General features: G+C 39.2%; 1 protein-coding gene across 1 annotated transcript in view; it reads left to right on the top strand.

The window, feature by feature from the left end:
• Window positions 1-22,791, top strand: part of NDUFA9 (NADH:ubiquinone oxidoreductase subunit A9) — a 36,895-nt gene that overhangs the window by 10,457 nt on the left and 3,647 nt on the right. The window contains exons 5-9 of the mRNA XM_017883314.1: window positions 65-206; window positions 3,563-3,665; window positions 9,404-9,471; window positions 10,677-10,753; window positions 21,496-21,591. Of these exons, the coding sequence (XP_017738803.1) occupies window positions 65-206; window positions 3,563-3,665; window positions 9,404-9,471; window positions 10,677-10,753; window positions 21,496-21,591 (486 nt within the window). The remainder of the gene's footprint in view (window positions 1-64; window positions 207-3,562; window positions 3,666-9,403; window positions 9,472-10,676; window positions 10,754-21,495; window positions 21,592-22,791) is intronic.

The following is a 22,791-nucleotide window of genomic DNA, read 5'->3' on the forward strand; positions in this document are numbered from 1 at the left end:
GTAAAGCTTTGAGAGCCTGTGTCTGGAGTTCTTAACCAATTCTTTTATTTTTTTTTTCTTCCAGAAACTTCGATTTTGAGGATGTTTATGTGAAGATTCCCCAGGCAATTGCTCAAGTGTCCAAGGAAGCTGGAGTTGAAAAATTCATTCATGTTTCACATCTGAATGCGAATATTAAAAGCTCTTCTAGATATTTGAGAAATAAGGTAAGTAACAACTTGATTTGGGAAGTGGTTCACAGAGCCAGAGTTTCTTGGCCCATTTGAAACATGATTTCAGTGAGAAGGGTTTATCATCAACATATCTAGAATTAAAAGGTTTTCTGATTCCCTGTATCCAGAACTAAGGGTGTGTGTGTGTGATATTTTGACATTTTGATTGATTGCCTTCTGTTTGCAGGGAACTGTGTTAAGGGGCTTCAGAGTTGGCTAGACTATGTTGCTATTGGCATTCAGATACTTAAAGTTTCTTTGGGGCATCACTGAATTATACAGAAGCCATCACAGATTTCTGCCAAAGGAATCATACCTGTGTCATCTACCATGGTTAAAGGACCATGTTTCTTTCTCACCCCTTGATTGTAGTGGTTTTATGCCACTCTTAAAGGGGCAATGTGAAGGCTCAGAGTGACAGGGATTAATGTTTGCCAGGGAAGATGCCTATTCACATAGTACTTATGCTCCTTTTACTCCCAGAAATGCCATACCTAGAGACTGACCACTGTAGTTTGGTGTCAGTCTGTAACCTAAGTGAAACACGTTCATTGTTAGGGACTCAGGAGGGCTGTCAGTGTCTGACGTATGCTTAACATTTGGATTCTGCCACATGGGAGACATACTGATGTTTTGAGTCATACTGATAAGGACAACAGAGTTCCTTGATAATGGTTCCAAATTTTTGACTCGCCACATTAATTTACTGGATAAACTATTCATTAAGCACCTACTATGTATCACATATTGTATTAAGCACTGTGGCTACAGTAGTAAATGGAGAGAAAATAAGAGAATACTTGTGCCTGCCTCTGCCCAAAGCTTCATAAAATCATCAGAATTTCATGACTGTTTGGAAGGAAATGGGAGGTGTCAATGGTGAGGAAGAGAGAAGAGTCAAAGATGTCCAGCCCTCTGGCTGAAGCCACTGGGTAGATGATAGTACTGTTGAATAAGATGGGAAATACTTGAGAGGGATTAGGCTCTAGGGCAGTGACTCTTAGCCTTAGTTGCACATTAAAACCACTGAGGGAGCTTTTAAAAATTCTGATGCCTAGGCTGTGCTGCAGACCAATTAAAACAATTTCTGGGCTTGCACCTTCAGCACCAGTATTTTTTAACTCTCTCTAGGTAATTCCAAGGGCAGCAAAGATTGAGGAGCACTATTTGACTTGAGAGAATGGAAGATGATTGAGTTTTGGACTCATGTTTCAGGTGCATTTCAGATGTGTGTCAATCTTCCAGGTAACTGGTATGTAGGGTCAGAAGAGAGGTCAGAAGAGAGGTCTGGGTTGGAGACAGAAATGTGGGAGTTACCAGCATTTCTTGTTAATTGAAGTAATGAGAGGGATGAAGATGGCTGAAGATTGAGAAGGGAGTTTCAGATTGGGCCCAGAACATACCAATGGTTGGTAATCTGGTAGAGAAGGAAGCACGTGTAGAAACCCTAACCAATCAAACAGAAAGACTAAGCAGGACATGATAAGGCAGAAGGGAAACCAGGAGAGTACAGTGCTAGTGAAGCCATGGCAAGACAGTCTCACAGGAGGAAGTGAATCCTTATGAATGCCATTGAGAAGTCAAGCAACATGATAACTGTAAAGTCACCTTGGATCTACTGACTTGGAGGTCATTGATGATCTTATCAAGAATAGATTCAGTGCAAAGGTTGGAGCAGAATCCAGAATGCGGGTGAGTGAAGAGTGAGTTGGAACTGAGGAAGTGGGAATGGTAAGGATAGGTACGTTTTCAGGTAGCTTGACTGGCAAGAGGAAGATGAAAGACTGAGAGGATAGAAGCTGGAGGGGGCTGTGGAGTTGTTATTTTGTTTTTTAAGGTAGAGGATCTACATTGTTTAAATGCTGGTAGGGAGATGCTGGTAAAAAGAGTGAAGCTGAAGGTGTGGAAGAGACAGTAAATTGCACAGGTTCCTGAGAAAGTGAAAGGACATGAGCTCTAAAGCATGGGAAGTGGCACTGTTCCTCCCATCAGGTAAGACAGAAGGAGAAAATTGTGCTTTATATACCAGAGTTTGTAGATTTAGTGGTGAGAGCTTGAGGTGATTTTTCCTCTACTGCCTTATATTTTGTTTTTTATTAGAAGGCAAAGTCATTAACTGGAAGGAAGAGAAAAGAAAGGGATGTCTGAGATTTGAATAGAATAGAAAATATTTCAGATTGACTCATGGGAAAGTAAATTAATTAGAGGAGGAAAACACGATTTTGGGAAAATGTTGAGGGCCCGGTAAAAATTGGAGGCATGAATTTATAGTGGTACCAATTCATGATTTTTATTGATTTGTTTTCCTGCCAGCTGCTCAAGGCAGTGGGAGTACATGGCTCAAGGGAGGCAAATGGAGTTCTTCTAGGATTAGAATTTTGCCTGGTGGCTAGAGTAAAGGACAAAGGGTGGTTTGCAATGTTGGCAAGAGAGTGATGAGAAGATGGCCTATGGGACCTAATCTGGAATTCAGAGGGGAGGACAGGAACAATCGGAAGAGCTGATACAGGGGAAGCAGATTCAGTATACTAGAGTTCTTGAGAAGGTTGAGAAACAGGTATCCTGGGAGCAGATGAACAAAGAACAAGCAGGCTGGAAATTGTAGGAAATGGACATCCAAGAGTAGGATGTCTTCATGTAATAGCTCAGAAGAAGAGCAATTCTAGATGTTGATATGGTAGTGGTGAAACTGAGTTAAGAATGGTAGAGGTAGAAGGAAGAGGAGGTCATTGGAGTTGAGCAGCTCAAGAACCTGAGAAGTCCAAGCCCACTTGGACGTTGATGTCCCCCCAGTGGTGGTGGAAGTAGAAAGGAAGACTGAATCAGGTGCTGATGTCTTCATCGAACAAGAAGGCTTGCCTAGGAGGCTAGGAGATGATAACAAGTAAGGATGGTACAGCAATTGAGATCAGGAAGATTAGTGACTCTATCCCCACCTCCTTTGGATATGTAGGTACTGCTGACACTTCCATTATTGTAGCCCACTGCCACCATACTGTCCTTTTCCTAGCAGGCTGCTAGATGGTTGACACAAACTAGAGAATCTGTAAATCGAAGGAAAAATGGAGGCTGAAAAAATTCTACTTTGATTTTTCTCCTTCTTCAATGTAAGCTTCCCTTAAAATAAAAAAATAGGAAGAGACCCAACCAAAGCTATAAGGTGCAGGACATTTTTGTGGATTATATTTTTTAAAAGTTCTGTGTAACTGAGTTTTATGAATTACACGATTACCTTTATCTGGAGGAAAATATCACCTTTGAAATACAAGTCGTGTCTTAATAGTGGAAAGAGTGGATGCTTTATTCACTTGTCTCAAAACTCAAAACAAGTTTGTCTGATTGTCATTTAGGCTGTTGGAGAGAAAGCAGTGAGAGATGCATTTCCAGAAGCCATTATCATAAAGCCGTCAGACATCTTTGGAAGAGAGGATAGATTCCTTAATTCTTTTGCACGTACGTATTCTTTCTTGATGGTAGAAGAGAGGCATACTGATTAACCAAGTTGAAGTTGCTCAAGCTAACAGTTTTCTCTGATTGACAGACTCAGGATATATTTTTTCTTTCCTAGTTGCCTTTTTCTCCCCTAAGTTTGTATTTTCGTAGTCAGTGTAGTCTTTGTTATATTCCATATCAAAAGAAGCAACTTAGATTAATAGAAAGAGCATGAACTTGGGAGTCAGAGACTTGAGGTTAAGTCTTGGCCCAGCTAACTCTGTGACTTGGCAGATATTCGAATATCACATGGAATAGTTTCTTTATCCTAAAATCCCCTCCCTGTGTTATACGTATTGATTCTTACCCTCCTACCTACCCCCAACCCCAGACAACCACTGACCTTTTTATTGTCTCTGTAGTTTTGCCTTTTCCAGGATATTATATATATGGTTAGAATCATGCAGTAGGTAGCCTTTTTAGGCGGACTTCTTTCATTTAGCAATATGCATTTAAGGTTCTTTCATTTCTTTTCGTAGCTTGATAACTCATTTCTTTATGTAGCTGAATAGTATTCCACAGTGTGGATTCCATTGTACTGGATATTGGTTTAACCAGTTTAGATGTTTCTATCTTGTTTTTCCCCCTGTTGCTTGTGTCCACCTAACATCTGTAATAATTTCTACTTAAAAAATCTGTGGTAAAATATACGTAGTATAAAATTTCCCATCTGCTATGGGCTAAATTGTGCCCCCTCATAATTCGTATGTTGAAGCCTTAACACCATTGTGAATTTATTTGGAGTTAGGACTTTTGGAGGTAAGTAAGGTTAAATGAGGCCATAAGGATGAGGTCATAATTCAGTAGGATTGGTGGCCTTATAAGAAGAGGCAAAAAGAGAGATCTCTCTCTCCCTGTGTGCACATACTGAGAAAAGGCCATATGTGAGGACACAGCAAGAAATCTGCTGTCTACAAGCCAGAAAGAGAGCCCTCACCAGGAACCAAACTGGCTGGCAGTTTGATCTTGAATTTGCCAGCCTCCAGATCTGTGAGAAAATACATTTTTATTGTACAAGCCACCCGGTTGATGGTATTTTGTTGTGGTAGCCTGAGCAGACCAAAGTAGATTTTGGTACCAAGAAGTGGGGTGCTGCTGTAACAAATACCTAAAAATGTGAACGTGCCTTTGCAACTAGGTAAAGGTAGAGGGTAGAAGAGTTTTGAGGTACCTGGTAGAAATATGGACGTTAAGGGTGATTTTTGTAAGGTCTCAGATGAAAATGAATAATATGTCATTGGAACTAGAGGAAAGGTGACCCATATTATAAAATGGCAAAGAAATTGGCTGACCTGTGTGTGTTCTAGTAGAAGGTAGAACTTGTGAGTGATGAAATTGTTTATTCAGCTGAGAAGATTTCTAAGTACAAAGTATTGAAGAAATGCCTTGGTTCCTCCCGACTGCTTATAATAAAATACAAAAAGAGAGAAAGATGAAATGAAGAAGGACTTGTTAAGCAAAAAGGAACTAGAACCTGAAGATTTGGAAAATTCTCAGCTTATCCATATTGCAAAAAATGCGAAAGCTTGTTTTGAAGAGAACACTAAGAGTATGGCTGAACAACCATTTGATGAGATTGTGGATGCAACTCACAAACTAATAAACTATCTCAGCAGAAGCCAGGAATAGAGATGAGATTACATCAGCAAAATCACCACCAGTTTGAACTAGAAGGGGCAGAATGAAAGAAGCCTGTCAGACTTCTGATATCCTACAGGACCAGACCATAGAGCTATTTGGCGGTGAATTTGAGCTATTCTTCAAGAAAAGGGAAGAATGACCCCAAAAGTGGTTCAGAGATGTTTAGAACCACCTCTTTGGTTTCAAAGGATGGGGCCATTGCCTCACTTTAAACAGACCATATGGTCTGTGTCAGAGGCCTTGGAGTTGGGACCACCCAGAGTCTTGGAGGTACAGCTGCCTGATCTTTGGGACGGTAGCCCTCTGGAACCTTTGAGGTGTGACCATCTGCCCAGCAGAGCTACTGGGGTGGGACTACTGCCCCAGTAGGTCCTGGAAGTTAGAACTACCGCTTCAGTGGGTCCTGAAGGTGAGACTACCACCTCTGTGAATCTAGAAGGCAATGCGTCTAGGCAGAGAAGATTATTCTTGATTTTTATAGCCACCCTAATGGTTGTAAGGTGGTATTTCATTGTGTGTGTTTTTGATTAGATTCTAAAATCTAATAGAATTTACCTTGCTAAGTTTTGGACTTGCTTGGGACTTGTCACCCTTTCTTCTTTCTTACGTCTTCCTTTTAGAATAGGAATGTCTATCTTATGCCTGTCTCACCGCTGTATTTTGGAAGCACGTAACTTGTCTGGTTTCATATGTTCGTAGTTAGGAATTTTGCCTCAGGATGACCCATATCTTGAGTCTTATCTATATCTGATTTAGATAATATTTGGATGAGACTTTGGAGTTCAGAGTCTTAAGACTGAGACAGGATTAAGACCCTTTTAACTATTTATAAGAATACAGTTTTACATTGTTGTACAACCAATCCCCAGAACTTTTTCTTCTTGTAAAACTGAAATTCTGTACCCCTTAAACAACTCCCTGTTCCCTCCTTCCCCCCAGCCCCTGGCAACTACCATTCTGCTTTTGGTTTCTATGAATTTGACCGCCTCATATAAGTGCAATCGTCCATCATTTGTCTTTTTGTAGCTGGCTTATTTGACTTAGCATAATATGCTCAAGGTTCATCCATGTTGTACCGTGTGATGTGATTTCCTTCCTGCTGAACACTGAATAATACTCTGTTGTTTGTGTTTACCACATTCTGTTTAATAAGCCGCCCATCAATGGATACTGGGGTTGCTTCCCACCTTTGGCTTTTGTGAATAATGCTGCAGTGACCATGGATGTACGAAATATCCCTGATTTCAGTTATTTGTGGTATGTACTGAGAAGTGGAATTCTGTATCATGTGGTTTATCCATTTTTACTTTTTCGACAAGCTACCATAGTGTATTCCATAGTGGCTGCGCCATTTTGCATTGCCACCAACAGTGCACAAAGTTTCCAATTTCTCCAGGTCCTTGTCAACATTTGTTATTTTCTGGTTTTTTGATAATAGCCATCCTAATGGTTGTAAGGTGGTAGTTCATTGTGTGTGGTTTTTTTGTTTTTGTTTTTGAGGTTGGGTCTTGCTCTGTCACCTAGGCAGTGATACAATCGCAGCTCACTGCAGCCTTAAACTCCTGGGCTCAGGGGATACTCTTGCCTCAGTTTCCTACATAGGTGGGATTACAGGTGTGTACCACCACACCTGGCTAAAAATATATAAATATATTTGTAGAGACAGGTCTTGCCCTCTTGCCCGGGCTGAACTCGAACTCCTGGCCTCAAGCAGTCTTTTTGCCTCAGCCTCCCAAAGTGCTGGGATTATAGGCATGGGCCACCATGCCTGGCCACAATGTGGTTTTGATTTATGTTTTCCTGATGATTAGCGACATTGAGCATCTTTTCATATGCTTTTTGGCTACTTTATTATTTGGAGAAATGTCTATTCATGTCCTTGGCTAATTTTTTAAATTGGGTTGTTTATTTTTTGTTATCGAGTTGTAGGAGTTTATTTATTCAGAACATTAAATGCTTATCAGACTTGTGATTTGTAAAATTTTCTCTCATTTTTTAGTTTGCCTCTTCACTCTGTTAATTGTGTTCTTTGCGGCGCAGAAGTTTTTAATTTTGATGTAGTCAGGTTTATCTATTTTTACTTTTGTTGCCTGTGCTTTTAGTATTGTGTCTAAGGAGTCATTGCCAAGTCCAATGCCATGAAGCTTTCTCCTTTTGTTTTTGTCTAAGAGTTTCAGTTTTAGCTCTTAGGTTTAGGTCTTTGATCCATTTTGACTTAGTTTGGGTATATGGTATGAGGTAAGGGTCCAATTTTATTCTTTTGCATGTGGATATCCAGTATGTTGAAAAGATTATCTTTCCCTATTGAATGGTCTTGGTGCTTTTGTTGGAAATCATTTGACCATATATGCAAGAGTTGTTTTTCTCTATTTCATTGCTCTGTATGTTTGTCTTTATGCTACTGTTTTGATCACTACACTGTTTTGATTACTGTGCCTTTGTAATAAGTTTTGAAATCAGAAAGTGTGAGACTTCCAAAAATTTGTTCTTTTTCAAGATTGTTTTGGCTGTTTAAAGGAATCCCTTTAAAGTCCATATGAATTTTAGGATGCAGTTTTCTATATTTCTGCAAAAATAAAAAGCCATTGGGATTTTGATAGGGATTGCATTAAATCTGAGATTGCTTTGGGTAGAATTGACATGTGTCTTAGTCCATTTTGTGGTGCAACAAATGTTGAGTAATCTATAAAGAAGAGAAATTTATTTCTAACAGTTCAGGAGGCTGGGAATCTCAAGATCCAGGTGCTGTCATCTGGTGAGGGCCTTCTTGCTATGTGCTTACATGGTAGAAGGTGGAAGGGTAAAAGGGACAAATGCTATATCCCCACATGGCAGAAGACGAGAAGAGCAAGCTAGGTGAATGCTGCATGAAGCTTCCTTTATGAGATCCTTAATCCCATTCATGAGGGAGCACGTCTGAACTTTGGAGGGAACATATTTAAACCATAGCGACATCCTGACAATGTTAAGTCTTCCATTCCATGAACTTGGGATGCCTTTCCATTTAATTGTGCCTTTAATTTCTTTTAGCAATGTTTTATGGTTTTCAGCCTATGTGTCTTTTGCCACTTTGATAAAGTTTATTTTTAAGTATTTTATTCTTTATTGTATTATTGTGAATAATTTCTACTCTTTTTTTTTGAGACGGAGTCTCACTCTGTCGCCCAGGCTGGAGTGCAGTGGCACGATCTTGGCTTACTGCAACCTCTGCCTCCCGGGTTCAAGCGATTCTCCGGCCTCAGCCTCCCAAGTAGCTGGGACTACAGGTGTGTGCCAACATGCCCAGCTAATTTTTGTATTTTTAGTAGAGATGGAGTTTCACCATATTGGCCAGGCTGGTCTCAAACTCCTGACCTTGTGATCCACCCGTCTTGGCCTCCCAAAGTGCTGGAATTACAGGCATGAGCCACTGTACCCGGCCTAATTTCTACTCTTAAATGCTTTAATAAAAAAAATAATAAAAACTTTTTTAACCTAACATTTAAACTACTTGGGATTTGTTTTAGTTTATGGTGAGAACTAAAACATTATCTCACGGTTTTTTCAAATAGCAGAATAATTGTGCCAGCACCATATATCAACTAATATTTCCATCAGGCCCTTTTTCTGGGTTATCTGTGCTGTATCACTCATCTGTGGATACAGCAGCAGAACGCATCTAGATATTAACTAGATAGACAGCTCATCTGTTCTGTTGCCGTATCAACAGATAAGTATGATAAGGAGGAAGAGTTCTGTGTTTCTCCTTAGAATGAGTGCAGCTAGAGTCCAGTCTTGGGCATGGTGATGCCTTTAGCATTGCAGAGCAGACTAGTTGTCAAGCCATTTGACCTCTATTCTTTGTTCTTCACGGTTTTAAACGTTTGGCCTTTTTATTTTCCGTGTTTGTTATCTGGAAAGCTAATGACTGCCTTTTGTAAGTGCATTTACTTCCTCAGAGTCAGCTACATTCATTATATTATTTCTGTTATGCACAATAATTATGTTAATCTTAAGATTGTTGGGTCTTATAGCAACTTAAGCCTTCTCAGTATAGTTCTCATTCTTTCTTCCTCTAGATATGCGTCAGTTTGGTCCTATACCCCTTGCTTCTTTGGGCTGGAAGACAGTTAAACAACCAGTATATGTAAGTACTTGGATGAAGGGGGTCAGAAAGGGATTTTTGATGAATTCAGATTTGAGTGATCAGGTTTCTGGTTTTGTCCTAATTTAGTAACTCTGTCATTTTCTTTGTCAACTTGTGTCAGCTAGCTCCCTCTCAGTTTACTTAAGAGGTACATGCCTTCTCTGTGTCTTGTTTATTCATTTAAGAAAAAATTATTGAACTCCTAATGTGCTAGACACATCATACATGTCACGTATCACTAGGGAAATAAAGATATTAACTAGATAGACACAAATTGCTGTTCTCAAATTGCTTTCAGTCTGAGGCAGATAAATAAAGCAGTTATTGTACAATGTGGTGAGTGCTATGATAAGGAGAGGGTTTTATGTAATTACATCAGAAGGGCACCTAATCTAGACTTGGGCATCTCAGAAGGAAGGACGTTTAGGGTAAAACCTTAAAGATGACTAAAGGTAAGCCTGATGAAGGGAGTTGGGGAAGAGTATTGCATGCGGAGGGAACAGTATATACAGGGGCCCAGAGGTGAAAGAGCATGTTGGATTCCATGTTACATTGAACCAGGTTTTCTCAGTAGTGGCACTATTGACATTTTGAGCCAGATAATTCTTCGTTATGGGGGTTGTTGAAGGATGTTTGGCAGCATTCCTACCCTCTAGCCACTAGACGCCAGTCACACCATCCTTCAGATGTGACCACTGAAAAGGACTCCAGACAGTTGTCAACTGTCCCCTGGGGGCCAAAATCACTATTACTATTTTTGAAAATCAAAATGGTAGAATATTAGCAATTCCATATGGTTCAGCCTAATAGTTTGTGATGGTTAATAAGAGAGTTGGGAGTGGTAAGAGATGAGCTTGGCAAGTTGTGGGCAAAAGCAAATCAGAAAGGCCTCAAGCTATCTGAGGGTAAGTGCATTCCTACTACAGAAAATACTTGGCTGAGCCTTGGATTATACGTACTTGGAAAATACTTGGATAGCAGGGATTATTTGAGCTCTTGGGAAGACTCATTCTTTTAAGAAGCTTCCTGGGAATAGATAATGCCATTATTTTAATTTCACATTTTCTTTGTTGAGATCAGTGTGGCCTTCGTCCTTTCTCCTTCCTTCCCTCCTTTTTCCCTTCTTTCCTTTCTTTCTATCTCTCCATCTCCCGTTCTCTCTCTTTTTCAACAATTACTTAAACATATATTATAATTTCTTATAGGTCGTAGATGTGTCCAAAGGAATTGTTAATGTAGTTAAGGATCCCGACGCCAGCGGGAAAACCTTTGCTTTCGTTGGGTAAGTGCTTAGAGTTTGAATTTAAAAATGTGCTATTATAATGAAGGAATCAATATCTACATTAGTTACTAACAGATTTATTTGTTGCACTTTTATAATATCAGAATCTCCTCATTGCTTGCATTAAATCAGAATTTGAGGGAACCTGGAATCTACTTTAATGAATGATTCTCCTGTTACCAAAGTCTGAGAACCAGTGCCCTAGACTATTACATATACTTAGTCCCGTGACCCTTAGAGATGGTTTTGTACTACTCCAGTGATGTTTTTTTTTTTTTTTGAGACAGAGTCTTGCTCTGTCGCCCAGGCTGGAGTGCAGTGGCCGGATCTCAGCTCACTGCAAGCTCCGCCTCCCGGGTTTACGCCATTCTCCTGCCTCAGCCTCCCGAGTAGCTGGGACTACAGGCGCCCGCCACCTCGCCCAGCTAGTTTTTTGTAGTTTTTAGTAGAGACGGAGTTTCACCATGTTAGCCAGGACGGTCTCTATCTCCTGACCTCGTGATCCGCCCGTCTCAGCCTCCCAAAGTGCTGGGATTACAGGCTTGAGCCACCGCGCCCGGCCTCCAGTGATGTTTTTAAATATAAAAGGATATTGCTGTAAATTCTAAAACACAAACAAAACACTTTCAGGGAGTGAGTATGGTTATAAAACCACATTAATTTTGATGGAGTATCACAATGACCCCAGATACTGAAAATGGGTGGTTTATAGCACAATTACTAGTGCTATGCAAGATTGATTATTTCTTTTATGCTCTTTGCTAAAATTTGCTCTCAGAAAAAAATGGGTGCAGTTAAGCTACGTGACTTATCTGAAATTACTAAATCATGTCACAGCTAAGCTTAGGACTTTTTTTGCTGAATTAACTAAAAGTCAAAAACTAAGACTTCATTTGCCAAGTTGAGAGGTATCAAATTCATCTAGTAAGTGGTTCAGAACACTGTGATTCTGTGAAGCACACTAGTGACAGTTGGCATCTGTGAAAGTGAAGTATCTGGCTCAGTAATTAAGGGATAGCCTAATTCCTAAGAAATATTTGCCTCTAGAGGAAAAGGACACTTTTCTCCTTCAGCCAAGAGGCATAGAATATATTCCCAGAATTCTGAAGCTATACATTGTTATGTTGCACTATTATTATTTAACAAACAATTTTTTTCAGTGTGAAAAGCTCTTGGTTTTCCATGTCAACTAGCAGCTGTGAAACATATTTCTCCTTTTCAGTTCTCAGTTTGGTACATTAGCATGCAATCAGTTATATAGTCTAGGGAAGAATTACAATTCAATATATTCAATACAGGTTTCATAAAATACTCAACACAAAAGACATTATTTCTAGTGAAGAGGTACATGGACTAGGATTTCAGGGAATAAATGAGCAGAAATGGCTTTGTGAACTTTACTTGCTCCCGCTCTGGATGAGTTGCACATTTTTCTTTTTACCTTTGCCCAGCCACTATCCTCTTGTCTGGGCTCCAGTAAGTCATTCTTGTCTGGTGTAATGATGGGAAAAATAATACTAGACATTGCCACGTAGATATTTTTCCTCTTGAAATTGTAGATACACATCTACACATTTCTTGTCTCTTCAACTCCAGGAAAAAATCTTTGCTTTTTTCTCTGATATTTTGAGGCTAAGGCAGTGGCATAGACTGTAATTTAACTCCTAGGTTTTTTGTAGTTATGAGTTATATTATGTTGGTCCATTCTATTTGCCATTCATTCATAAAATACCTATTGATACACACTGATACATACACACAACTGTGATGATGAATAAACACATTCAGCAAAATCACGATGTATAAAATCAGCATAGAGAAATGAATATGTACTAGTAAATGAACAATCTGAAAATAAAATTAAGAAATGATTTTATTCACAGCAGCATCAAAAATAATAGAATAGTTAAGTGTAAATTTAACAATTAAATTTGTTGTATTATACCTAATAAGCAACAAGACATCCCATGTTTATGGATTGGATGAGTCAGTATGATTAAAATGATAAGTTCCTTCAAATTGATCAACGAATTCAACTTAATTTTATCAAAATTCCAACAGACTTTTTTGCAGAAGTTGATAAATTGATTCTAAATTTATATAGTAATGCAAAGACCGACAATAGACAAAACCATTAAGTTTCATAATTTCAAAACTTAACAGCTGTAATTATCAAGATAGTGTGGTACTGACATAAAAATTGACATATAGATGAATTAACCAGAATTGACAGTTCGGAAATAAATCTTTATGGACAACTGATTTTTGAAAAAGGTGGTATGGCATTTCAAAGGGGAAAGGATAGTCTTTTTAACAAATGGTTTTGGGATATCCACATTAAAAAAAGATGAACTTAGACTCCTACCTCACACTGTACATGAAAAAATTAAAATAGTTCTGACACTTCAGTGTAAAAGTTATAAAACAAGGATTGCTGGCCAGATGGCCGAATGGGAACACCTCCAGTCTGCAGCTCCCAGTGAGATTGATGCAGAAGGCGAGTGATTTCTGCATTTCCGACTGAGGTACCCGGTTCATCTCATTGGGACTGGTTGGACAGTGGGAGGTTGGACAGTGGGAGTGCAGCCCAAGGAGGGTGAGCCAAAACAGGGTGGGGTGTCGTCTCACCTGGGAAGCTTAAGGGATCGGGGAACTCCCTCTCCTATCCAAGGGAAGCCATTAGGGACTGTACCATGCGCTGTGGCCCAGATACTGTGCTTTTCCCACTGTCTTTGCAATCCACAGACCAGGAGATTCACTCTGGTGCCCATACCTCCAGGGCCCTGGGTTTCGAGCACAAAACGGCAACTGTTTGGGCAGACACTGAGCTAGCCACAGTAGTTTTTTTCCATACCCCAGTGGCACCTGGAATGCCAGTGAGACAGAACCTTTCACTCACCTGGAAAGTGGGCTGAAGCCAGGGAACCAAGTGGTCTGGCTTGGTGGGTCCCACCCCCACAGAGTCCAGCAAGCTAAGATCCACTGGCTTGAAATTCTCGCTGCTAGTACAGCAGTCTGAGCTCGACCTGGGACGTATGAGCTTGGGAGGGAGGGGCATCTGCATTGCTGAGGCTTGAGAAGGTGGTTTTACCCTGACAGTATAAACAGAGCCACCAGGAAGTTCAAGCTGGGCAGAGGCCACTGCAACTCAGCAAAACCACGGTGGCCAGACCGCCTCTCCAGATTCCCTCCTCTCTGGGCAAGACATCTCTGAAAAAAAGGCAGCAGCCGCAGTCAGGGACTTATAGATAAAACCCTACCATCCTGGGACAGAGCACCTGGGGGAAGGGGCAGTTGGGGGTGCAGCTTCAGCAGACTTAAACATCCCTGCCTGGCAGCTCTGAAGAAAGCAGCGGATCTCCCAGCACAGCATTTGAGCTCTGATAAGGGACAGACTGCCTCCTCAAGTGGGTCCCTGACCCACATGTGTCCTGACTGGGAGATATTTAAAAACTAGAGAAGCAGGAGCAAACAAATTTAAAAAGCTAGCAGAAGGCAAGAAATAGCTAAGATCAGAGCAGAACCAAAGGAGATAGAGACACGAAAAACCCTTCAAAAAATGAATGAATCCAGGAGCTGGGTTTTTTTGTTTTGTTTTGTTTTGTTTTGTTTTGTTTGACAACATAGATAGACTGCTAGCCAGACTAATAAAGAAGAAAAAAGGATCAAATAGATGCAATAAAAAATGATAAAGGGGGTATCACCACCGATCCCACAGAAATACAAAGTACCATCAGAGAATACTATAAACACCTCTATGCAAATAAACTAGAAAGTCTAGAAGAAGTGGATAAGTTCCTGGACACATATACCCTCCCAAGACTAAACCAGGAAGAAGTTGAATCCCTTAATAGACCTATAACAAGTTCTGAAATTGAAGTAGCAAGTAATAGCTTACCAACCAAAAAAAAAGTCCAGGACCAGATGGATTCACAGCTGAATTATTCCAGAGGTACAAAGAGGAGCTGGTACCATTCCTTCTGAAACTATTCCAATCAATAGAAAAAGAGGGAATCCTCCGTAACTCATTTTTTGAGGCCAGCATCATCCTAATACTAAAACCTGGCAGAGACATAACAAAAAAAGAAAATTTCAGGCCAATATCTCTGAAGAACATTGATGCGAAAATCCTCAATAAAATACTGGCAAACTGAATCCAGCAGCACATCAAAAAGCTTATCCAGCGTGATCAAGTCGGCTTCATCCGGGGATAAAAGGCTGGTTCAACATACGCAAATCAATAAATGTAATCCATCACATAAACAGAACCAATGACAAAAACCATATGAATATCTCAATAGTTGCAGAAAAGGCCTTCGACAAAATTCAGCAGCCCTTCATGCTAAAAACCCTCAATAAACTAGGTATTGATGGACCATATCTCAAAATAATAAGAGCTATTTATGACAAATGCACAGCCAATATCATACTGGAAGCATTCCCTTTGAAAATCGGCACAAGACAAGGATGCCCTCTCTCACCACTTGTGTTCAACGTAGTATTGGAAGTTCTGGCCAGGACAATTAGGCAAGATAAAGAAAGGGTATTCAATTAGGAAAAGAGGAAGTCAAATTGTCTCTGTTTTCAGATGATGTGATTGTATATTTAGAAAACCCCATCCTCTCAACCCCAAATCTCCTTAAGCTGATAAGCAACTTCAGCAAAGTCTCGGGATACAAACTCAATGTGCAGAAACCACAAGCATTCTTATACACCAATAACAGACAAACCATGAGTGAACCAAATCATGAGTGAACTCCCATTCACAATTGCTACAAAGAATAAAATATCTAGGAATCCAACTTACAAGGGATGTGAAGGACCTCTTCAAGGAGAACTGCCAACCACTGCTCAAGGAAATAAGAGAGGACAGAAACAAATGGAAAAACATTCCATGCTCGTGGATAGGAAGAATCAATATCATGAAAATGGCCATACTGCCCAAAGTAATTTATAGATTCAGTGCTATCGCCATTAAACTTCCATTGACTTTCTTCACAGAATTGGAAAAAAACTACTTTAAAGTTCATATGGAACCAAAAAAGAGCCCACATAGCCAAGACAATCCTAAGCCAAAAGAACAAAGCTGGAGGCATCATACTACCTGACTTCAAACTGTACTACAAGGCTACGGTAACCAAAACAGCATGGTACTGGTACCAAAAGAGGTATATAGACCAATGGAACAGAACAGAGGCCTCAGAAATACGCCTACATCCATCTGTAGATCCATCATCTACAACCATCTGATCTTTGACAAATCTGACAAAAACAAGCAATGAGAAAATGATTCTCCATTTAATAAATGATGTTGGGAAAACTGGGTAGCCATATGCAGAAAGCTGAAACTGGATCCCTTCCTTACATCTGATACAAAAATTAACTCAAGATGGATTAAAGACTTAAACATAAGACCTAAAACCATAAAAACCCTAGAAGAAAAGCTAGGCCATACCATTCAGGACATAGGCCTGGGCAAGGACTTCATAACTAAGACACCAAAAGCAACGGCAACAAAAGCCAAAATAGACAAATGGGATCTAATTAAATTAAAGGGCTTCTGCACAGCAAAAGAAACTATCATCAGAGTGAACAGGCAACCTACAGAATGGGAGAAAATTTTGCAGTCTATCCCTCTGAAAAGGGCTAATATCCAGAATCTACAAAGAACTTAAACAGATTTACAAGAAAAATCTCCATCAAAAAGTGGGCGAAGGATATGAACAGACACTTCTCAAAAGAAGACATTTATGCAGCTCAACACACATATGAAAAAAGCTCATCGTCACTGGTCTTTAGAGAAATGCAAATCAAAACCACAGTGAAATACCATCTCACGTCAGTTAGGATGGCGATCATTAAAAAGTCAGGAAACAACAGATGCTAGAGAGGATGTGGAGAAATAGTGACACTTTTACAGTGTTGGTGGAAGTGTAAATTATTTAGTTCAACCATTGTGGAAGACAGTGTGGCAGTTCCTCAAGGATTTCGAAGTAGAAATACCATTTGACCCAGCAATCCCATTACTGAGTATATATACCCAAAGGATTATAAATCATTCTACTATAAAGACACATGCACACGTATGTTTATTGCAGCACCATTCACAATAGCAAAGACTTGGAACCAACCCAAATGCCCATCAATGATAGACTAGATAAAAGAAAATGTGGCACATATACACCATGGAATACTATGCAGCCAGTATACAGAAAAGGATGAGTTCATGTCCTTTGCAGGGACATGAATGAAGCTGGAAACCATCATTTTGAGCAAACTCACACAAGAACAGAAAACCAAACACCATATGTTCTCGCTCATAAATGGGAGTTGAACAACAAGAACACATGGACACAGGGAGGTGAACATCACACACCGGGGCCTGCCAGGAGTGGGGGGCTAGAAGAGGGATAGCATTAGGAGAAATACCTAATGTAGATGACAGGTTGATGGGTGCAGCAAACCACCATGGCACATGTATACCTATGTAACAAACCTGTACGTTCTGCACGTGTACCCCAGAAGTTAAAGTAAAATTAAAAAAAATTTTCAATTGGTAAAAATGTAAAAAAATAAATAAAAGTTATAAAACTATAATAATTTTGGAAGGAAAATAGAAAATCTTCTAGGACCTTGGGTTCTAGAAGATTTTTAGCTATGGCATCAAAAGCATATTTCATAAAATAAAAAATAATTGGATACATTAGACTTCACCAAAATTAAAGCTCTTGTGTTTCAAAAGACACCATTAAGAAAATGAAAAAACAAGTCACAGATTGGGGGAAAATATTTGTTAATTACATATATGATAAAGGACTGCTATCCAGAATATACAAAGAACTAGAACTCAATGAGAAGACGATCCATTTTTTAATATGAGCAAAAGACATGAATAGGCATATCAGCACAGCAGATGTACTTAATCGCTAAAAAGCACATGAAAAGATACTCCATATCATGAGTCATTATGGAAAATGCAAATCAAAACCATTACGAGATACCAGTTCACAGAGAGAATAACAAATGTTGGTGAAGACATGGAGTAATAGGAACCTTCATACATTGCTGGTAGGGGTGTAAAATTGTATAGCCACTTTAGAAAACAGTTTGGCATCTTCTTAAAAAGTTAGCATAAATTTACTATATGGCCTATTGGTTTTACTCCTAGGTATTTACCCAAAAGAAGTGAAAATGTGTCTACACAAAGATTAGCGCTTAGATTTTCATAACAGCATTATCATAAAGGCTAAAAATTGGAAACATCCCTCATACTCATCAACTGATGAAAGGAGAAATAAAACATAGCAGCATTCCCATATAATAGAAGTTCAACAATAAAAGGAATGAAATATTGACATGTTACATGTATGAACCTCAAAAACATAGTAAATGAAAGAAGCTAGATGCACAAGATCACATGTTCACATTCCATTTATATGAAGTATCTATAAAAGGCAAATGTAAGTAGATTAGTGATTGCCTAAGCCTAGGAGTAAAATCCAGGATTAAATGGCTGTGGAGGATCTTACTAGAGTAAGAAAAATATTCTAAAACTGGATTATGGTAATGATTGTATAACTTGGTAAATGTATGAAAAATCATTGAATTATATGCTTAAAATGGATGAATTCTAATGTGCGTAAATTATGCCACAATAGTGAATAGCATGGGTAAGATTTCTGCCTTTGTGGAGCTTATAGATTAGTGATGAGATGCATAAGTAATAATTAAGCAAAATAATTTAAATAAATGACCAAAAAGGAAAGTCCAGTGAATTGGAAAGAAAACCAGAAGGAGGGAGTTGGTAACTATATTGGGTGCTGCCAGAGATTGATTGAGTGACAGTACAGAGATTCATGGTCATCTTAATGATCTCATTTGAACATTGGGCAAAGGGCAGTTTGGATTGCAGTGGGATTTGAATGGCAGGATAGGAAGTGGAGGCAACAGTTAGGTAACTATTTGCAGAAGTTTCCCTGTAAAAGGGAGCAAAAGAAAGCGGTAAAGAGAAGGCTATGAAACATGAATGTCTTGTCAAGGGAGGTACCACCCTGGATTTGGAAGATTGTACATCTTGTTTATAAATTGGTAAGAATGGTCCAGGAAAGAGATATTGCTTGATGACTCAGGAGATGGGGCTGACAAAAAAGGAGCAAAGTCCTTCAGGAATTGAGAGGAGTTGGATACAGAGTGCAAATGAGGGTTTGACCTTTGTAAAAGGCAAACATTTCTTCAATTTTAACGAGGAAAAGAATTCAAGGATATATGCAGATGCAGGTAGGTTTGGCTGTGGGAATTTAAGGAGTATCTTTTCTTGTTGGAGTGTGAGGTTAGCTAAAAGGCAGGATGGAGTGGGTCAGAAAAGTGTGTGGAAAATTTGAGGACAGAGAAGATAGAAAGTATGCCCTGGGAGAACAGGAAAGAGCATTTCCTAGGAGAACGTGTGGGATTGCCAAGCGGAACTGAGTGTTCCATTTGAAATTGCTGATAAAATAATAAGGTGAAGTCAATCAGCTCAATTGTATTTTGTCTACAGTTTTGTCCCTCTGGGGTTTCAGGCTCAGAGAAGGCAGATGTTTGGATCAACCAGAGTAAGAGTTTTGCTTAGCAAGTATAATGGGTACGGGCCTGGGAGACAAGGTTTTACTGAGGATATTTGCAGAGGGATAACTGTAATGCTGAGCCTTGAAATCTAAGCTCGGAGGGATGCGGGCTTCAAGGTACCTTTGGCTGTGAGCAAGGGCACTTAAACTAGTGTTCCAGTTGTACTTAATGGAACGCAAAGTACTTCAAAACAGCTGAAGAGGAAACCTATTATGTAGCATTAGTTTACCCATGATACCAGTTTTGTTTGTCATCATAAACATTCAAGTTGTTCTTGGTGTAGCATGTATTATGGATCCTGTAATGATCCTTACAAATCCTTCTGGAATTTGAAGAACCCTACTTTAAGGCCTTTGATGTTTCTCCTAGCTGATAGTTTCATGTTTTTTAGTAAAGTATGTCAGGATAATGAGGTTCTCACTGAATTACCTTCACTCAGCTCTTGGTTGTCACAGATTTACTATCATGAAACATGCAAATGAATTAGGAAATGGGTAAAGAAATATTAAAATGTATTATAAGCACTGATACTAATGCTAGGTTAAAATCGTACAGAACTATTCAGATTAATGGAATAGAGCAGAAAGTTCAGAAACAGTCCCATTATATATAAGGATCTAGTATGTGATAGGGTGACATTTCACTATAGGGAAAGAAGCAGTATAGTAAAGATTCTGTAAATAACATTGAAGCAATTGGCTTACATCTTGGGAAAAATGTAATTACATGTTTGCCTTATATCGTGTACAAAAATGTATCACAGAATGAACTTACTTTATAGTAAAAAAACTTTTTTATAAGCTTTAGACAAAATATGTGGACATTTATGTCACTGCAGAGGAATTTTCTAACTATGAATCCAAGCCATAAAGAAAATCAGTAGTTTTGGTTAAATTAAAGAGTTAAAATTTTATGTGCACAAAACACTGTAAATAACACTAAAAGGTAAAATACAAACAATAAAAGGTATTTCCAACAATATCACTAAAATATAGAGAATTCTTATGATTTATTTTATAGACAGGGACTCCAGGAGGAAAGAAAAGATAAATGTATAAATAACCAAAAAGTCATGAAGAAAATAATCTCTTATATTAAGACATAATTAAAACACAGATACCTTTTTTTTTATTTTATTATTTATTTATATTTATTTTATTTTTTTTTTTGAGACGGAGTCTCGCTCTGTCACCCAGGCTGGAGTGCAGTGGCGGATCTCAGCTCACTGCAAGCTCCGCCCGTGAGATTTACGCCACTTCTCCTGCTCCCAGGCCTCCCGAGTAGCTGGGACTACAGGCGCCGGCCACCACGCCCGGCTAGTTTTTTTTTTTGTATTTTTAGGTAGAGAACGGGTGTTTCACGTGTAGCCTAGGATGGTCTCGATCTCCTTGGACCTCGTGATCCGCCCGTCCGGCCTCCCAAAGAGCTGGGATTACAGGCTTGAGCCACCGCACACCGCCGATACCTTTTTTTTAACATAGGCAGATTGGCATAAAAAACGAAATTTTTTTTATATACAACTCATTTTGGTGTGGAGGGGCATTCTTATTAACATTTTATATAAATTGATAGAACCATTTTGAAAAGCAGTTTAGAAGTATTCAATAAAAGCCTTAAAATTTCAAAGTCTACATTGACTCAGTTCCACTTCTACAAATATATTCACAATGCATAATCGTGGATAAGTACAAATATTTATTACAAGAATGTTCATTAAAACATTATTTTATAAAAGAAAAAGGTTTTTAATAGTCTAAATATCTCAAAACTGGCAATTGATAAAATACTTGTGATTACATGCTGCGTAATATGTGCAGTCATGAAACATGCAATAAAATATTTAACGATGTGGAAAGACAATTATGATATAATGTTAAATGAAAAAGACATTACAGAATAGAATGGATTGTATATTTATTAAAACCAAAATAATGTGTATATGTAAGGGGATGAGAAGGATATATTTCAAATATATTACCTATCTTTCATAATGGGATTATGGGTGATTTTCTTTGTGCTAATCTGTATCTACTACAGTCCATATATGTTTCCTTTTTTATAAGAAAATGTTATTTTGTTATAAAGGAAAGTTTGTGAGAAGCATATACTTGAAAGAACTGTGTATTGTCTTTTTATAGTCCAAATCGGTACCTCCTCTTTCACCTGGTGAAGTACATCTTTGCTGTGGCTCACAGATTGTTCCTCCCATTCCCCTTGCCACTTTTTGCCTATCGGTAAGTAGAGTGCTCCATTTGCGTGACTTGTGAAAAAGCTAACTCCACACACTTGTTCCTAACGTTCTCCCTTAGGGTTATAGGGTGTGTGAAGGGCTAGTCTCCAGATCTCCTAGTATTATGACATTAGCATAGGGAAGACGCAGAAATAGATTGGTATCAGTAAAAACAATGTGTTGGGAGATTAAATCTGCAGTTTTTCACTTTCTCCAATTTAAAACCATTGAGTTTAATTTTGGAGAAATATCTTGCTGGGCACATACATAAGGGGCAGTCAGGTTCCCCTGTGTTTCATGTCGCTTATTATTAAATCAACTTGATGATGCTGTTGGGAAAGGAGTCAGGCTCATTCAGACTTGGATTTGTGGACGCCTTCCCTTCTTTCCCCACTTCTTAGTTCACTTCTCTTTGTCGGTTAAATATCTGTGACTTGGCTGGGAGTGGTGGCTCATGCCTATAATCCCAGCACTTTGGGAGGCCAAGGTGGATGGATTGCTTAAGCCCAGGAGTTCGAGACCAGCCTGGGCAATATGGTGAAACCCCATCTCTACAAAAAATACCAAATTAGCTGGATGTGGTGGCATCTGTCGGTAGTCCCACCTACTGGGGTGGAGGTGGGGTGATGCAAGAGAATTGCTTGAGCTTGGGAGTTCGAGGCTGCAGTGAGCTGAGATTGTGCCACTGCACTCCGGCCTAGGTGACTGCTAGTGCCCACAGTGGTGCACACCTATAGTCCCAACTACTTGGGAGGCTGAGGTGGGAGGATCACTTGAGCCCAGGAGTTTGAATCCAGCCTGGACAACATAGTGAGACCCTGTCTCTGGGTAAAAAAAAAAAGGAAAGAAAAGAAAAAGCCACTGCCCTGAGGTAACTGTTGATGGGAGCTCCTTTCTTGTCCTGGGTTTTGTATTGTTGTCCTGATTTGAACCAAATAAAATAAAATCTTGGACTTGCCTGCCACACCCTAGTGGTCTGGTTAAGGAGACTGTCACATCCATTGGCCACAAATTGATCTTCATTTGGGTTTTCATTCATTCATTCAACAGATATTTATTGAATGCCTACTATGTCTTAGATAATGTACTAGGTACTCAGAATATTACAATAAACACTCAATCTTATGGTCTAACAGGAGTACCAGAAAAATAGACCACTAGAATGCAGCATGATAACAATATTTATTGAGTGTTGTACCTTTCA

This window comes from Rhinopithecus bieti, unplaced genomic scaffold (genome assembly GCF_001698545.2).
Source record: "Rhinopithecus bieti isolate Rb0 unplaced genomic scaffold, ASM169854v2 scaffold_13342, whole genome shotgun sequence".
Taxonomy (NCBI): domain Eukaryota; kingdom Metazoa; phylum Chordata; class Mammalia; order Primates; family Cercopithecidae; genus Rhinopithecus; species Rhinopithecus bieti.